The sequence below is a fragment of the Saccostrea echinata genome, unplaced genomic scaffold (genome assembly GCF_033153115.1).
Source record: "Saccostrea echinata isolate AGI-Se365-2 ecotype Australia unplaced genomic scaffold, CSIRO_AGI_Sech_v1 ptg000001l, whole genome shotgun sequence".
NCBI lineage: Eukaryota > Metazoa > Mollusca > Bivalvia > Ostreida > Ostreidae > Saccostrea > Saccostrea echinata.
The window spans coordinates 15,237,131-15,257,439 of record NW_026889750.1 but is presented as its reverse complement, the minus strand read 5'-3'; the positions used below and the strand labels follow the sequence as shown (position 1 = coordinate 15,257,439).

The following is a 20,309-nucleotide window of genomic DNA, read 5'->3' as shown; positions in this document are numbered from 1 at the left end:
ATCGGTTTGGAGGAGGCGTTGCTCTCTATATATCCAAAAACATACATTTTTCTGAAAGAAAAGATCTTGATTCTAAACATATGGAGATTCTTTGGTCAGAAGTTGTTGTAAATAACAATAAATTACTTATTGGTGTCATTTATAGACCACCCAACTCTAAGGCAGAATATTGGGATCATTTTCTATTCAACATGCAGCAATTAAGCCCTTGATTTAAATATTCCCATCATACTGTTAGGTGATTTCAATGTTAATAATATGTTGTCTGACCAAAGCAAACACTTTAAAGTTATGTTACAGAGACTTAGTTTAACAAATCTTATAAATAATGCTACTAATTTCACAACCAAAACAGGGACATGTATTGATCTCATTTTGACCACCAATACCAGCTTAATAGCAAATCATGAAACAACATCACCCTTCTGTAGCTCTCACTGTGTGACTAGTGTAGAAGTAAAATTCACTGTTCATAAACAGTATGCCTATAAAAGGGAAGTGAGAAATTATGAAAATACAAATTTTCATGAACTTAATGAAGAATTATTACAAGTTGATTGGGACAATACAGTATTCAATTCTGAAAATATTAATGAAACATTCCAACTTTGTTTGTTCTCTAAATAAATGTATTGATAAACACATACCTAAAATAACTATTACCATTAGACCAAGAGATAAAGTTTTTATGAATAATACTATACGTAGACTAATGAGAAAACGAAATAGGATTCACTATAAAGCAAAACATACAGACAATCCACTACACTGGCAGGCATACAGAGAACTTAGAAATACAGTTATTAATGAAATTCGAAAATCCCGTGAAAAGTATAACAAAAAAAATGTCGTCAATGATTGATAAATCGATTCCTCCCGGGAAATGGTGGAGGATTGTCAATTCAATATCAAAACTTAATAAAAATTATGAACCATTACCACCATTAAATTCAAATGGAAAACTTATTTTCCATCTAGTAGAAAAAGCTATAGTTTTTTTATATAAATATTTTGCCCAGGTTTCCTCCATTAATAACGAACCAGATATTCCTTTTCATGGACCCGGTCCACCACAACAGAATAATAACATTTTTCCTGAAATAATTATCACAGAAGCTGAAGTTTATGATCAATTATGTATCATTGATAACAGTAAACCTTCTGGTCCTGATGGCATATCTCCAAGAGTGTTAAAAGAAATTTCCATTTCAATTAAAAAGCCTCTGACAAATCTCTTCAATATGTCATTAAGGAAAAAAAGCTACCAGACATCTGGAAATTATCACAAATTACACCCGTCTTTAAAAATAAAGGGAGTGCTCAAGAAGTATCTAATTATAGACCAATATCTCTTACAAGTTGTTCTGTGTAAAATAATGGAAAAAATACTTTTTAAACATTTACATAATTTTATGAATGATAATAATATAATATATAAATATCAGTCTGGTTTCCAACCTGGAGATTCAACTGTCAATCAACTGGTAGAGATATATAATACTATTATTTCAAATCTTGATAAAGGAAAAGACGTAAGATTTATCTTTTGTGATATTTCAAAAGCATTCGATAAAGTATGGCATAAAGGCCTGTTAACTAAACTAACAAATTATGGTATTAATGGTAATGTATTAGGTTGGATTGAGAATTATTTGTCTGATAGACAACAGAAAGTTGTAATAGATGGTTTTACATCAAACCCTGAAACGGTAAATGCTGGTGTTCCTCAGGGTTCTGTTCTGGGACCATTTCTATTTCTTTTGTACATTAATGATATTTGTGATGATCTAGTTAATAATATAAGACTTTTTGCTGATGACACTTCTTTATATGCTATTGTAGACAATGGAAATGTAGCACAATCTCTTACTGATGACCTAGAACATATTGATAAATGGTCAAAGAAATGGCTGGTTGATTTTAATCCTAACAAAACTGTGAATTTAAATTTTAGTAGAAAAAACCTTGTATATTCTCCTGTTAAATTTGGAGAACATGGCCCAGATATTATTCAAAAAAATTCTCATACTCATCTAGGTTTACATTTTCAAAGAGATGCCACGTGGACATCACACATACAAATAATTCATGAAAAAGCTACAAAAAGATTAAACATTCTTAGAATGCTTAAGTATAAGGTTACACGTAAAACACTTGTTAAAATATATTTTGCATTTATTCGACCTGTAATGGAGTATTCTGATGTTGTTTGGGACAATTGTTCTGAAAAAGATTCTAAACTTTTAGAAGACATACAAGTTGAAGCAGGCAGAATTATCACTGGATTAAGATGTAATTCTTCTCGTTCAAAATTGTATGATGAAATAGGATGGGATCTTCTAAAAACAAGGAGAAAAATTCATAAGCTTATATTGTTTTATAAAATTATTAACGGTTATTCTCCTCAATATTTGTATGATTTGATTGAACCCTATCGCCCATCAAGTCATTCTTATAATCTCAGAACTAATGATGTACAATTCAAAATTCCTAGTATTAGAACAACATCTTACATGGAAAGTTTTCTTCCCTCTACAGTCAAACAATGGAATATCTTGCCAGATTATATTAAAAATGCTCCTGGAATATGTTCCTTTAAGAGTCTTTTAAAATCCTATTTTTGTAGAAAAATTAATGAATTTTTTCATTGTGGAGTAAGAAAATATAATATAATACATTGTCAGATAAGGAATAATGCTAGTATAATTTGATGGCAGATTTATATAATCAATGTTTAGCAGAAACTCCAATGTGTGAACATTGTGCTGGCAGTATTGTTTTGTTGCTGCTATAAATGTATGTACAGCTTCAAATATTTGTATATTAATATCAAGTCCATGATTAGAACTACCATTTACAATAAATCACATTCAGATATATTGTCACAATTTATAATCTTATGTATTGATTGAAAAAGTACATTTCTTGGAATTGTATATCTTGGACATACAAAAAAGTAGTGGTAGGCATCTTCAATACTGCCAGCACAATGTTCACAATTATAGCATAATACAATTATTATAATACAATTAACGGAATAGCATTGGTTTTTTTAATTCATATCTGACCAAAAAAAAAAAAAATTCCTACCTACCAACCCAATCATTAATGGACTTGGTCGGCAACGCCAAACCAACAATTTTTTAACGTTGGCCTTGATATACATCCCTGCTTTCCATTAAAAATACCAAACAACCACTTATAAACTTGTTAAATTTGATAACTGAAGCATATAGGTATCTTTGATAAAATGTTTTATTGCTTATAAATGATTTTGTGAGATGGTGAAAAACTAATATGGACTAAAACTGCCTCAGTTAAGAAAGATTAATGCATACATGGATGTAGTCCGAAATATCTGACATTTTCCTGTTGTTTTTTTTTTTACGATTTTGATATTTTACGTGCCAGGAAAACGTCAGAACCGGCGCCATTAAGAAAACTGGAAATTTCGCCTTCTCCAACCGGAGTTGATTTTCGATACTTGCAAATCGAATTAAATGCCGAACTCACAATTTATCGATAGCACAATGCTTCTAATACTCACCAATATCGATGAAAAGAAAACATCACTCCACATTTCGATACAGGACTTGCAAGATTTTAAAATGCACGAAATGAAAACAAATCTCGACAGTCAGACACAATGTTTTCATCGGATTGTATATTTTATAAACGAACCATAAAAACGATGTTGATGAGTACTAAAAGTATTGTACTGTTGAAAAGTTGTGAGTTTGACATTTAATTCGGTTCGCAAGTATAGAAAATCAACCCGAGAATGCCGCCTCCGGTTGGAGGCGGCGAATTTCCAGTTTTTGTAATGGCGCCGGTTCTGACGTTTTCCTGGCACGTAAAATATCAAAATCGTAAAAAAAAAACAAAAAAAAAAAAAAAAAAAAACAAAAACAAAAACAAAAAACAGGAAAACGTCAGATATTTCGGACTAACATGGATGATATCCTCCAACTTGAATGTTAAAACATCAACAATGAAAGTTAAAACATTCAAATTTTAATTATCCACAACATATTACGAGGGGCATTTCAAAAGTTCTGGCAACTGGTATATAAAATTTTAACTACGTTACGGATTAAAATGGCTCTGATACCACTGTAAAGCTTAGGCAAATATGCATTAGTAGTGACGTCATTTTACATTCAAAATGACGTAAAGGTCTGCTAAAATGACGTCATAATTAGGTATACTCTGTATACTGGGCGTAAAAATGACTGATAAGGCCAAAATAAAAAATACCTTTGTTTCCCCTAACGCGACCGACCCAATTAAATCCTGCCGACTGAAAAGTTTTTTTTAAGAAGATTATTCAAATATTTTTTTAATTTTTATCAACTTTTATGAAATACAATTTCATCAAAACCCGTTCTTATTAGAAATTCAGAATGTATTTTCAAAGCTGCTGTCAGAAAAAAAAAATATTTACCTACCTACCTACCCAACTTCAATTTCTAGGGTCGGGTTAGGGGAAACAAGGATATTTTTAATGATGGCCTAAGGAGAACAATTTTTTTTGTTGAGCAAAGAGCGTATTGCAAAATTCGCTCATTGCTTGGCTTTACGGCAACAGAAATAAAAGCCGATTTAGATGTAGTATATAGAGAGCATGCTCTTTCATATCGAGCAATAGCAAGATGGGTAGTTCAGTTTAAAGAGGGTAGAAAATCAATTGAAGATGACCTCCGTTCGGGGCGTCCAGTTTGTGCATATGGCGAAAAAGAAATCGTCGCTGTTCAAAATACGATAGCTGATGATGCTAGATATACAGTTGAGGAAATAGCAGACTTAACTAACATTAATTCGTCAGCAGTTTTTCGTATTTTAAAGGAAAACTTAAAGCTTAGGAAAGTCTGTGCTAGATGGGTGCCGCATCTTCTCTCGGAAGAGCAAAAGCGCATCCGGGTAGAAATGGCTTCACAGTTACTAACAATTTATGAAGATTGTGACCAAAGGCGAATAAATGATATTGTAACTGGTGATGAAACATGGATATATTTTTTTGAACCGGAAACTAAGCTCAATAATAAAGTTTGGATTGGTGAAAATGATACAAGGCCTCAAATTGCACGCAGAAACCGGTCTGTCCGGAGAGTAATGTACGCCTTATTTTTTGATTCTAAAGGCCCTGTTGCTCAAGTTCCGGTTCCAGAACACAGCAGTGTTACTGGTCAATTTTATGCAGAGAATGTCTTGTCTCAGGTTGTAGAGCACTATAAAACGACCCGACCAACAACCAGTACTAGAGGAATAAAGCTCCTCCATGACAACGCACCTGCCCATAGATCAGAGGTAGTAACCAAATATTTAAAGGAAAATGGTATTGCCGTTTTACCACATCCACCCTACAGTCCTGACCTAGCTCCATGCGATTTTTGGTTGAATGCCGTTATCAAAGAAGCCCTCCGAGGACGGCGATTTGAAAGTCGTCATGCAGTCGGAAGTGCCGTATTCCAGTGTATGAAGCGTATACCGAAAGAGGACTATAGGGCAGCATTTTCCACGTGGATTTCAAGACTGAAAAAGTGTGTCCAGGTCAAGGGAGACTATTTTGAGGGATTGATATAATTTAATTTATGATAATGACGCTCATTAATTTACCGCACACCAGTTGCCAGAACTTTTGAAATGCCCCTCTCGTATAAACACTGTCATATACATATGTGGTATATTGTATATTCTCTATTGAGAAGTTGATGGCTCGTTTTAATACTCCCCATCATTGAGGGGGAGTATTAAAACGAGCCATCAACTTCTCAATAGAGAATAGTATATTGTAATATTTTCAATATTTTCAAACCGGTACTACTTTGTACTCTTGCTTATTTTTTTTTCTTTCCTTTTGTAATTTTTCTCCTTTTGTCTTCTGTAACTTTGTTCATTTTTGTTTTTGCTTTCTTCTTTTGTACATTCTTACTTTTGCTTTAATAATTAATTTACTATGTATTTGCCTTGACCTTGATGTAGGGAGAGGGCTAAAATAGGCTGAGCCTGCTGCCCAATCCTATTCACTCTTACATCTGTGAATAAAATATTGTTTAAATAAATTTTCAGCATAGGGTGCCTTGCATTTACCCCCAAGAAAAATGTTCAAAGAAAATGAAGTACTGATGAGCATAAATCACTGTTGTTTACTTAAGTGGGCAAAATTTACCTGCACATGAAGTGTTCTATCTTGGCCTATTCATTTTGGCCTATTAAAGTGTTATGAATGCTTGATTTGATCGCAAATTAAGTAATAAACTGTACATTTCAATTTATTTAATTCTTGATCAAAGGGCAAATCACTCTATCTGCATAAAAATACCACAAAATCAGAACTCTCTAGTGTGCAGTGTATAGAGGGTTCTTAATAACAAAATAACATGTTATAATGTTATATAAGTCCCTGTCTGTGATTAGAATTTTTGATGAAAATAGAAATTAAAATCAATTTCATCTATAAGAATCGTTTGAAGTTTTCATGAATAATAGTTAAATGTTCATCCTCACAGGAAAATTAGTGATACGAACTAACCATATTTGAAAGTGAAAGTAGGCATGTTCCTTTTGGAGTTACACCCCTTTCGCTTTGTGCTCGGATGTTACCGAAATTAATGAAACAAGGCTTTTTAATCCCTTTGTGTCAGATTTAATTATATTCAATTTTCTTTTTTTTTACCTGCTCAGTTGATATTTATGTGTGTTTCACTGTCAGCTTCCATATATTCAACTTGGTCACATGACGTCTTTCAATCAGCTGTCAACAGGTCAATGACAGTAACATCAAGAGTTGTAAGAAATTAATACCTGTCCGAAATGGACGTGAGTTTGGTGTCAGATCAGGACAATTTCAAAAGTGCCACAGAGAGTAGCGAGGATGAGGAGACAGTTAGTGCCAATGACCGACTCCTGACTGCTGCCAGGAACGGCCAAGTAGAAGTGGTCAAGGATTTGATCAGCAAATCCAAACGTGGGGAGATAAGTCTTGATGTTAACTGTAAAGGTTTGTTCAAATTAAGCTTAGTGAATTATTAGGCTTGAATATTTAAGAATGAGTAATTTTCTTTTTTTTTCAATCAGTAAACTTGTTTTAACATTACAACAATTTTAAAAAAAAAGTAAATTGATAAAAAATTTCAAAATGGCCCTTTCAAAACTGTTTATCAAAGTTATCAAATTTAACAAGTTTATAAGTGGTTGTTTGGTATTTTTAATGGAAAGCAGGGATGTATATCAAGGCCAACGTTAAAAAATTGTTGGTTTGGCGTTGCCGACCAAGTCCATTAATGATTGGGTTGGTAGGTAGGAAAATTTTTTTTGTCAGATATGAATTAAAAAAACCAATGCTATTCCGTTAATTGTATTATAATTGTATTATGCTATAATTGTTTTGGGTTTGTTGTTTAAGATAACAACTATATCTTATATAAAAAAAAGAGAGGAGACAATTTTTAATTGATTAATATCTAAGTTAATTATTTAATTAAGGAAACTTTTATTTGATTAATATGTAAGTTGATTATTTAATTAAGGAAACTCTACCAATTGGCAATCAAAATTAAGTTCAGGCATAGTCTACAGTTTACAAAGAAACTTGTAATTGCGGTTGATTTCTGATTTTCCCAATAATTTTGTCTGTAAAAAATAAGGGCAATGATTGAACTTTAAAATTCCGTCTTAGTAACATATTGTTTCATGGACTTTATTTCAAAATGACCATTTAAAGCTTTAGCCTAGGGTCTGGGATTCAAATCTTTAGGGGACCCCATAATTTTTGCTTTTTCATTGCACATGTTAATTAATTTCCAATGAATTTTAGGCAATCAGAAGTTTAACAGGGGTTGGACCTCTCTTCATCTTGCTGCTTACTTTGGTCATAAGGATGTGGTGAAGATTTTATTGGAGGTAGGCATAACATTTAATCTAATTAATCATATATATAAGGAATTAATTAACAAACCCAAGTTATAACGGTATAAGCAGGGTAAGGGCAGTTTATAAACCACAAAGAGCATGCTGTTCCAGCTCAGCTTATACAAGTATAATAATGAGTTCAGTTACTTTTAAATTCATTCCTTTAAATTTATTTTCTACCATTAATTTAAGGAGTACATTGTAATAACTCTCTGCTCTAAATTTCACATTTTATTTTGATTTCCCCAACATTGATTTTTATCAACAGCAATATCATTAGATTCAAATTGAAATGAGTATGAAGTATGACATGATTTTTTTTTTTCAGAAATAGATTTAATGTCTAATATGAGGAAAATTTGACACAGCTAGTGAATAGAAAGGGCAATAATTTATCAATACGTTCTATTTCCATTAGTGAACTCTTCAAAATTAGAGGCGCGTTTGGTCGTCTGACTGGGACCAGCATGGTGTTGCGGATAATACAAAACATGCCAATCTCAATCCAATTTTAAATGTTAAATGTATTTGTCATTCCAGTTAAAGAATATAAGAACTAAAAGACATATGTAAGAGAGCGAGAATCCTAAATTTATCATCCATTAATAGCGAGCGCAGCGAGCGGTGCGAAGCGCCGCTCGTCACTGCGAGCTCTAACGACAACGCCTGGGCGAAGAGAAAATTCGGACTACTGCACATTCATTCAATAGAATTTTTGTTCGCAGAAATTCTGGACCCACAATGCATCACTTCTTGTTCTCGCTGCTAACTTTGTTCACGTGGTGACAACAACTAAAATTTCACAAAAAATAAGCTCACCTTAATTTAATGGCTATTGTATGCATTAAAATATTTGCACTCTTTAAACTTTGTTTATGGAAATGCAGCTAACATACGACGTCATGTGACGTCACAGTCTAGACGTTCCAAATGTCTCGTGCGGTTGGAAGAGGCGGATCTTAAAATGAAGTGAACAATGCGCTCGCCCCGACGGTCGCACCGTCAACATATTAAAAAATACGACATTTCCGAGTCATGTGTAGTGTATTTAGATGTACCATACGATAAATAGATACAAACGATCAACAATAGATATAAATTGATATCGTTGTCATTCCTACTCTTGATGTATATAAAGTTCACAACAATAAAATATTTCATTTGCATTTTCTTAGGATTTGGTCATCGACATCCAACATATTGTTTACATGTTTATGTTACATTTGTCCCAGAAATCCCGCGAGATTTGTACATTTTCCGACTTTTTCACAAAAGAGCGCACTAAGAAGTATAACTCTTCCATAGTGGAAAGAGAACGTATTATCATAATGATCATAATTAAGTTGGAACATCAAATTGCTATCTGTGCTTGTACAAAATGCATACATCATCAAGAGTAGTCTGTATTTGAAATATTTTGTTTTCGAAAAAATTGTAACACTTATAAGCGTGACAAAACTATACATATGGTACACAATAAATAACCGTTATTTTTATATTGCCTATAAAGAGTAGAAAGATTCCAAACTGTAACAGTTAAAAGAAGTCGGTGCAAATGTTTTTGGTCAAATGTTATTAATAAATGTCAAAAATATTGGCAAAAAAAAAATAAAAGTCAATGTTTGCTTGTTATATTGGTTTTGAATGAATTGACTATATAATGGTCTCCAGTATTAAACTCTGGTAAGACTAACTTAGAATTTTTTCTTCAGCAGTTGTCTTTATTATCAGATGGATGTTCCACCTTAAGTGAAGAAAATAAGACAATTAAGTCATATTAATTGCCATAGGCAATTAACACATACAGGATAGTAAAAATTTATTTTGTAGCCTGGCCCCCAACTTTTTTGAGTAGAGTATTTTGCTATAGTAAATCTTCCTTTAGATGCTGGTCCCCCCTTTCTTTTTTGTTGCTGTAAGGTAGAGTACAGGCAAACTCCAGTATTTGGACAAGTAATTAGGTGTCTTTTACATTTTATTTTTTTGCTTGTCAAATTTTTTGGGGAAAGTTGCCCCCCCCTCCCCCACTTTTGAAACCATTGCTATGGGCCTGGTAGCTCACCTGAACTATAAGCAACTATAAGCTCAAGTAAGCTTTTCTGATCACCCATTGTCCAGCATCTGCCTGTTTGTCTTTCCCCTTTGAAGGGGAAATAATGAAAAAAAGGCAAAAATAGGTGTGGTCATTTAAAAATCTTAATCTTCTATTCAAGATCCACTGGGCTAGAAAAGGTGACTCTTGATGTTTAAGTGGTTGATAATTCTGGCTACAAGAGAAACCTAAAAACTCTCAAAACTGGTCATAGCAGATAAATTATACTGAAGTAAATAATCAATCAATCCCCCATTTCCACCACATCCTTTTGATCAGTTTAGTTCCAAGAGTTAAGTCTTGATTTTGTGGATGATGGCTATAAACAAAAGAGATGATTTGTTTTTCTTCTTGGTGGTCACATGTCTTAAGTAATTGTGCTCTGTCATATAATTTAGCCTTTTTTATACCATCATTCACAAGTCGTATTGGGTATTTCATTTTATAAAAGTTTTCAATTCTTTTAGAATTCTTTTACATAGGAATATATAGGGAAAATCTTTAAAAAAATCTTCTTCTCAAGAAAAGCAAATCCATGAATGGTCATATTTATATGCATGCGCGGATATGGGGGGGAGGGTTCCCCTTAGAAAATGTGGACCCCACCATCACCACCACAAAATAGGTGTTTTTCACATTTGGGAAGTTGATTTTACCACTTTAACATTTTTTTTTGTTCGTCAAGAAGTTTTCTGGGTTACGTTTGGGAAGGGAATTTAGGTTTTTTTTTTTTGCTGTTCAAGAAAATTTTGGATGGATATTTTTTTTGACTGGGGTGAACCCCCCTGGAAAAAATTCATGGATCCATGCCTGATATGGAAGCATCACCAGGTAGAGTAGATTCAAGTTTGTTCAAATCATGACCTCCGGGGGTAGGGAGGGGCCACAGTGGGCGATCAATGTTTTTTACATCGAAATACATAGGGAAAATCTTTAAAAATCTTCTTCTCAAGAACAGCAAAGTCATGATTTGTCATATTTATATGAAAACATCCTCAGGTAGTGTAGATTCAAGTTTGTTCAAATCATGACCCCCAAGGAGTATAGAGGGGCCATAACAGGGGGTCATAGTTATATAAAGGACACATCAATAAATTTTTTCTCTTAAGAAGAGCTAAGCCATTATTAGTCATATTTATTCAAAAGCATTCTAAGGTGGTGTAGATTCAAGTTGTTCAAATCATAACTCCTCCCCCCCCCCCCCCCCCCAAACCACTTTTATATTTAAACTTTTCAGTACTGAACTGATTTCTGCTTTTTCCTAGCTAAAGTGCTCAGGTGAGCAGTGTGGCCCATGGGCCTCTTCTTAACTCATTCTCCAGAATTATACGCCCAATTTTAATAAAACTTGCCACAAAACATCCTTGGCTGAAGGGGGTTCAAGTTTGTGCAAAGGAAAGGCCACCCACTCAAGGGGAGATAAATTAAGATGTAGGGAAAATTGGATGGTGTCATTCAAAAATCTTCTCAGAAACCACTTGGCCAGAAAAGATGAAACTTATGTGGAAGTTCCATAACATAGTGTTGATTCAAATTTCTTCAAATCATGACCTCAGGGGCTAGGGCCTGCCACAACAGGTGATAGGGAAAAAATCTTTATAAGTTTTCTCCTCAAGGTTTAGCAGAGCTGTGATTGGTCATATTGATATGGAAGCATCCTCATCAACTGTAGGATCAAGTTTGTTCACATTATGACCCCTGGGGCTATTGCAGGTTACAATAGGAAATCAAATTTTGATGTAGGAATATACAGGAAAAATTCTTTAAAAATCTTCTTCACTCTCAAAAACATCAAAGCCATAATTTGTCACATTTTTTAGAAAACATCTTCAGGCAGTGTAGATTTAAGTTTATTTAAATAATAACCCCCGGGACTGTCGCGGATGTATTCCGGAATTCGGAATATCGACCATGAAAAGTCTAAAGTTATGTTAAATTATTTTGTAAATTAACCTGTTCCTGGTTTTTGACTTCAGTTCTCTGACTGTCTTATTGTAGCAAATTTTTAGCATCAGTTTGATAATCTAATTAGCGCATTAACCTTTCAGTATACTTGAGAATTGAATATTGCGTTGTTAGTGAATATTATAGCATTTGCTACCTTGTGTACAACAAAATATGCGTGGACAGTTTATCTATTTTTATCCCGAGGGGGCATGTAACACCTGGGGGTCTAATGAGATGCCGGGAGTGTGGAGCACGCGGTTTCAGGGAGAACAAAGGAGGTCTGTAGATAGATAGACGTAGTTCATTTGGTTGGATGTAGATCGGTGTGCATTAGTATTTTGGTTAGGAAGATTGGGGAAGTGTAGTTTATATATTTGTTTAGTAGTGAAGGTATAAGAAGACCACAGAGTTGTTGGACTGTTGTCCTAATGTTTGTCGTTTCATTACCTATGTCACCGGGTTCACAGGTGCGTGAGAGTCAGTCAATATTTCGGGTCTCAATAGCTCAGTGGTTAGAGCACTGGCACGGTACGCCAAGGGCCCTGGGTTCGAGTCCCGGTTGAGACTTGATTTTTCACCACCTGTGACACCTATGAGGGTGTTTGTTGAATCTTTGTCATAATGTAGTTATGACTGTCGCTTTACTGTGCTTGTAAAGTGTGAAACTCTGTGTCTTGAGTGTTTTGTGATTTAGTTGTTTGTGCTGTAGAGCATTGGTTTTTGTCTTCGCCCGGAATCTTCCTTGATTTGGCTTAAGTATATTCATGACATGTTCTGTAAATATGTTATCTATATTATTCTGTAAATACATTGTGCATATCTGTATATTTGGGCAGTGCACATCAGAGTAGTTCTTATTATCCCTAAGGTCTGATTCTTTGCAGACCCGATCCCTAGTGTAGTGAAGAGACCGGTTTGGATCTGACCCGTCCCCCCTACACGTTATAGGACTAGGGTGGAATCACAATATGAGATCAAAGTTTGACATATATTGGTCAGGAAAAAATCTTCTCAAAAACAGCAAAGCTTTGATAAGTCATGCAGTCAAACCTCATTAACTCAAACTCAATGGGATCATGGAAAAACTTTGAGATTTCCAAGGGTTCGAAATCATCATGGTTCCTCTTTGTTTTAGGAGGAACATGGGGCCTTGGCAACAGTCCTCCAATGCACTTCTTGGGCAGCCTTTTTCAGTTGCTCCCAGCTCCGTACACACTATATGATTTCCTCTTCACAAGACCTTTGACAAGTTGTCCTTGGACGCCCGACCCTATGTTTGCCCTAGGGGTTCTCCTCGAGCACGTGGCATGTATTATCTTCTGAAGATTTTCTGAGGGTGTGCCCAATCCACTTCCCATGGGTTATTTGCTGAGGGATTGGGTCTTTGTTGCCACAGGTCCTTGTTACTTATCTTTTCTGGCCATCTGATGTTTATTATGTGGCACAGACATCTGTTTGTGAAGGTTTGCAGTTTGTTGGAGGTGGTGTTGGTGACGTTCCATGTTTCTAATCCATAGATTAGCACAGACTTCATGTTACTGCTGTAGATATGGAGCATGTTGCTTGTGGACAGTGCTGGTTATCTCCACACAGGTTTGAGGGTGATGAAGGCATGTCTTGCCTTAATCCTTGTATAAATGTCTTTATCTGTTCTACCAGTGGCTGAGACAATGCTGCCTAGGTACTGTAAAATCACGCATTTTCCTGGGGAATTAATTTTTGTTGTTTTTGTGGCATGAAGAAACCCATGAATTCTTGTCCTCCACGAAATGTAAATTTCCAAATAAATATCAACTAAGAACCTCTTTATCCATGAAATCAAATCCACACAAACCAATATTTTTTCCTCAAACCACAAAAATTAAACCCCATGAAAATATGTGATTTTAGAGTATGTGAAGGAGTGTATGTCTTTCAGGTCTTGCTCTTCAAGCTTCAAGAGTGATTGGTGTGTCACAGGGTGAATTATAATTAATTGATTAATATTACTAATTATCATTCATATCATATTCATACATTTGTCTAAGGCATTATATTATTATAGTAACTAGTGAATTCCGTTCTCTCTACGGAATTTACTACGTTCATTCATTGCCTTATTCATTCATTCATTCATTTATACGGGTGAGTGGTCAGTGAGAGTACGGGTGTGTGAGTGGTCAAACTGGTTTTATTCTGTCCCCTGCGCATTCGCGCCAATACTAATTCTCAAGCACTCCAACCTAAGACTTTGGGGAGAGAAGACGCTCTCTCTCCCCAACACAACTTTATCTCATAATAATTGTGAACTTTGTCTAGGAATTACGGTCACCCTTCCTTCTATGTTATAAATTCCATAATCGTAGATTATATATTATATATAAACATCGAACCCAGCAGCCGTGTTGTGTTGTATTTTACCACATTTATAAGGCTGTGACAATTGCGCCCAACGTGATTAATATTTTCTACGCTGGAATTTTCATTTTTTTATAAAGTCTAAAGGGTGATTCGTATTTATATCATCGTTGGAGTTCTTCATTTGTTCATTTTAAAAATGTTCCTTTGATTGCTGTTATTTAATACTCAATTCAACTTTGTCTTCATCTGTTCATCTGTTATATTGGATTGGACCCGCTCGAGCAGAACTGAACACTGATCACCAAACCATTCAATACTTCATTCATCGTGCGTGACTTTTACAGCTCTTACTATATATACACCGATAGGCCTGCACCGCTGGAATGCGTTTCCCATCTAGACGTTTCGCATGCCATCCAGGATTCATGTTCCTGGGACTGTGACTTTCTCTATATATTTATTTTATTGACTGTTAATTTTCAATTCATTTGTTTAATATCATATATTTCCGTCATTGTTTATTTTCATGTATACACGTGTGTGAAGTGTGTGCGTGTAAAAGAGTGTAAAACTTAAATAACTTCATTCAGTTTAAATTTAGTACACAGTCAAGTGGCATTACAGTTAAATTAATGACAAGTTAACATGTCGGCATGCGCTAACATTTTTATTGCACTCTATTAACATTCTCTTATTTTTCTGAGCAGAGGAAATTCGAGTGAACAGGTGCGTGTTAGATTGTGACAGTTTCAGTCATCATTTAGATCATTCATTTCATTCATCATTATTATGAAATTAACAGTGCTAATATTTGACTAAATTTAAATTGTACAGTGTAGTCATAATAGAGCTTAGACTTACACTCTTACGACTAGCTGATACACGATCTACATTACTTCGTTCTGTTATTTCAGATTACAGGATAAGGTGTACAGCAGTTACAAAGAAATATTAATTACTATTTTCTTTATTACAGATTACCAGAAATCAACAGATTTGAACCAAAACTTTCTTTTGTATTTAGTTTATAATTTGTTGTTTTAAGAGTTTAATTTACTGTAATTAGCTTTGATATTTAATGAGTAATAGTAAGTTACAGAAATATTTAGATAGACCAGTAAAAAAGAAGAAATTAGTTAGTCAACCTGTATTAGTTAGTACAGGTTTGGGTAACTACCTGAAAAAACATCTAGATCTTTTAAAACAATATCATTTATTCTTGCATTTTGAATGTAGACCTGGTGCTCGATTTACGGATTTTTATCCTTGGTTAAATTACAATTTACGTGCTCTTTTGGACGACTACGGCCATTTGACGTTGTATGTTTGGCTTGGAACATGTGATATCACTAGTAAATCTGGTAAGTTTATTTCTTTAGTTTCCGATGACTCACAGTCTATTGTGGAGAATGTTGTTCACCATATAGATAGTTTTCATTCAATTGTCAAAGAGTTTAAGAGAGTCAAACTCATATTTGTGGAAATTCCTCCATATTCTATAGTAGAATGGAATAAAAGTAGAGGACATATTGATCCTGATAGTTTTCATGATCAGGACAAAGTTTTGATCGAAATTATAGATTCCATAAATTTTAATATTAGGAATGTAAACAATAAATTATCTGTCTATAGTCCCAGACTTAAACTCGATATTTTGAAGTACAGAAAAGATAAAGGAAAATCTCAAAGAGTTTCATTTAATTTTCAATTGTATTTGGATGGAGTTCGTCTCGGTCCAATGTTCGCCAGAGCGTGGTTAAAAAGACTTATAGAGAACATTTTTGTACACTGTTCTTAAATGTCTTAATATATACAGTGTTATTGATACATTACTGTTCATCTGGGAACAGGTATCTGTTGGCAGGGACTGACCCAATCACAGAAATCATACCTGTTACTCAATACACTGTATCATAGATTTATTCATGTACATAGTATTACACTGTTGGGTTTGTATTGGTAGGGATTGACCCAATCATACTTTTATACCTAACAAGTTGTAAATTTACTATTACATATGATACTGTCATTATTTTACAAAATGGCAGAAGCAGGTAAGAAAGAACAAAAGATACCATCAGACATGGCAGGAACAGGTGAGGATGCTGATGCAATCTCTATACAGCATCATATTTCTGAGGTACAGAAAGACCCCAACTACAGAGTGTTAACTAAAGAGGAATATGACGTTTTAGTAAATGCTAGTTTAAAGCAAAGCAACACTAGTACCCCTTTGGGTAAACCAAATATGTCACCAATGGCAAGACTCTTAAATAGTAAACCATTAAATTTTGACTTCCCCAAAACACCAGATGTCCCTTCTACCCCTACATGTACAATCAGTACCCAATACAACTTTCCAAAATTACCAACATTTAGTGGTGCTGATGATCCTAAACAAGGTGAGGTCAATATGAAGTATGGAATTTTGAGGTCAAGTGTATTCAAAATTCAGGCCAGTACCCTGAGCACATTTTGCTCCAGTCTGTAAGAAACTCATTAAAAGGGCTTGCCCGATCAATGTTAGTTTCTATTGGAGAAAATGCTTCTCTAAAAGATATTCTAACCAAACTTGATGGATTTTTTGGAAATGTTGCTTCAGGGGAAACTCTTATGCAATCTTTTTATAATGATATGCAAAAAGAGGGAGAATCACTTGTAGTGTATGCTTCTAGATTAGAGGATACTTTATCCAAAGCTATAAAATTTGGCCATATAGATGCCGTTGCAAAAGATGCTATGCTTAGAAGTAAATTTTGGACTGGTTTGATTCAATTAAAAACTTTGAACATCTTCTTAGGGAAATTAGAAAAGTACACCAGGAAGAATTATCAACTCCTGTGAGAAAGACACAGAAAGTATTCCAACAGGCTGAGAGAGCAGAAACAACAGACTTACAAAAGGAACTTCAGAAATTGACATCAACAATGCAAAGGTTAGAGAGCAAAATTGACAATAACTCTCAAAGTTTTCAGCAATTAAGCAATAAAGTTAATCAGTTGGAAAAAATGTCAAACCAACAAAGTCCTAATTTTATTGGTAGAAGTAGAGCAAGAGGATTTGGTTTTCGTGGAAATTCTAGTAGAGGCTATGTTTGCGGACGAGGTCAATTTCGGGGTCAAGGTCATTTCAATCTAAATGAGAACAACCGAACTTGGTCAAACAATCAAGTGCCTCAAAAGAGTAACAATTCAACAAACTAGTAACCTCTTCTATTAAAGGGCAAATGGGGGAGGAATCTGTAAATAAGAGCCCTAAACAAAATTTGTTGTCAAGAAGGTGGGTCATTCAAACGAAAGTAAAATCATTATTAATGGTGTTGAGACAGAAGCTTTGATAGATACAGTACCCGCAACGTTATTCTTTACAGGATACACGATACGATAGGATACAAGCACGATACGATAGGATAAACGCACGATACGATAGGATACACGCACGATAGGACAGGATACACGCACGATAGGATAAACGAAAAACACGATAAATGCAAAACACGATAAACGCAAAATACGATAAACGCAAAACACGATAGACCTGATAAACAATCTTCACCATAGGATAAACGCAAAACCTGATAGGATTGTTTCAAAATGCGGAACGTTTTCTGACAAAACGAATAGATTCTTTTGTTTGATATACTGCAACATGTTAATTTTAGTAATGGCAAAGCTGCAAATCTAAATGATAAAAAATATTTAAAGTATTATGAAAAAATACTTGAGGTCACTATGGTAAGTTTACATAAGCTGTATATTTATTTATTTATTTTCTTTTTTTGACAATAATTAAGCGGATTGTAGATAAATGTAGACTTTAATTATTTTAGATTATTTTACTTAATGGTGGAAATTTCCGATTATTTGTGTAAATGTCGAAATTCTCATTAAGGTTGAACTATGAATTGTTTTATAACAGAGATTTTAAGATAATGGTTGCTCAAAAATTCCGTAGATAAGTGTTGTTTCTCACAGGTACGATAAATTCATGAAACTCAATAAATATATTTATTATTTATACAAGAAATATGTATCTAATAAATTTATCTACAAATACTGCGTTTTTTCACGGAAAAAATCTATGCAGTGAATTAAATATTTGTATTCAATGTCTGATGCTAAAAGTCTGTGATGTATCCAAAAATCACAGTATAGAAAAAAAGAAAGGGTAAAAAACATCAGCTATAACAAAATTAATAAAATTGTCGTTATAGATCTATCATCAACTACTACCCCCCCCCCCCCCCAAAAAAAAGTGCCAATATAATCAATATAATAGCGCCCTTCATTAATACATGTAAATTATGTCATGACTTTTTGTTTGCTCGCTCAAACATTTCTGTGTGGATAAACCAAAATGAAACAACTTCCTACATTTTGTTTGTGTAACGGTGTTACGTGTATAAATACGGCGTTACGTGTATAAATATTTTCAGTCAACAGAATTTGTATCTGCTACAACTACTGTATGCTAAGCTGTCATAAATGTGGAATTTTGTATTTTAGATACTTAAAACCTCGTATTAATTAACGAACATTGAATTATCGCATACTTTTTTGTTTAAAATACATAAGAACACAAAAATATATAAATAAATATAAACAAAGTGAAATGCGACTTTTCGGACTAAATAATCATAAATTATTGCCATTCGACTTTGTGTTAACTGTTACTAAAAAAAATTTAATATAGGTTTTAGTCGGAAAATAATTAAAACCTTGTAAATTATGATAGTCTTAATCCCATGTGAGGGATATTCGCAGGGCGGGGGTTTGAAGGTGCATAACCAATTAAAAAATGAACAAAACAAGATCCGACCAAATAATATTGACTTCTTAAATAAAGTCAAGTATGGAATGAAATCGATTAATAATACAGTCCGGTGTATTTATTCGTCTTGGGAAATCACGGCGGAACCAGGCGATTTCTTTTGTTTTATTTTCACCTGCTTTTTATTCCGAAAAAAAATTATGAGAGATAAATTTCGTAGTTTAGAATGTTAGAATTATTTCACTCTTTTCTTCGATCAAAAAAAAAGTCATCCGAGAATTATTTCTAATTGTATTACACAGAAAACCCGATGATCTGTAAGTTATGTACATGTACCATAAGAGCTGTATTAAAAATCCATTAATTGTACAATGATCTTATTTTCTTCGAATAAAATCTTTAATTTTCTATTAAGTGTTGTGCATGCAAGTTATGAACAGAATCCCAAAAATAAGTAGATACATTCCATTAGAACCGGGCAGTATTCAAGATAGGTAAATACTTGACACCAGATGCGAGAGCTGCCCAGGTATGTTGACGGTGAATACAGACGGCCGTGTCCTTTAGGGGGAAAATGGGGAGGGGTGTCTTGACCAGACAGGAAGACAGTGTACTGATTAGAGAAGTACATGTAGGTGTCAGTTTTCTGGTAAGGAAAGCTCTTCGATTTTTCACTCAGATATACACTATATTTCCAGTTTATTTCCATGCGGAAATAGGTAAGCTGTTGGAACTTATCATTTTTTTTCCTGTAAATATTTTTTTTTCTAAATTTTCTAATGCCAGTAAGAAATATAAATGAAAAACTTCTATATAATAGTAAATATCATGGTATAATGAATTGGGTAGAGCATTTTCATTTATTGATCATTTATTTTGTAATTTGTATTTTTTATTTAGACAAATCAATGAATTTAGTTAAATAAATAGTGATAAAAAATAATAAATACAAAAATTGAGGATACGTACAAAAAGTCAGTGTAAATGTCATCATGATCGTTGTCTTATGCTTTATGAATCATTTGATATCAAAACTTTAAATAATTGCGCATACATGCAGATCAGAGGCATAAACACATAACAATTTTATCAGACAATGCCTCAGGAAAAAAAATGAATATCGCAACTAAAAAAAAAAAGATACATTAGACCCGTGCTTATATTTTTTTTTTTGGTACACATACATCCTACCTTTCCGAAAAGCTTCCTCTAGTGACTCTGGCTATTTTAAGAAAATTATAATTCTAAT

The 20,309-nt window shown here is 33.9% G+C and overlaps 1 protein-coding gene across 1 annotated transcript in view; it reads left to right on the top strand.

Moving 5' to 3' along the window:
* Positions 1-6,643: 6,643 nt before the first annotated feature.
* LOC133185588 (oxysterol-binding protein-related protein 1-like) overlaps positions 6,644-20,309 on the top strand; it is a 329,016-nt gene continuing 315,350 nt past the window's right edge. The window contains exons 1-2 of the mRNA XM_061320895.1: positions 6,644-7,000; positions 7,817-7,902. Coding sequence (XP_061176879.1) covers positions 6,814-7,000; positions 7,817-7,902 — 273 coding nt within the window. The 5' untranslated portion in view covers positions 6,644-6,813. The remainder of the gene's footprint in view (positions 7,001-7,816; positions 7,903-20,309) is intronic.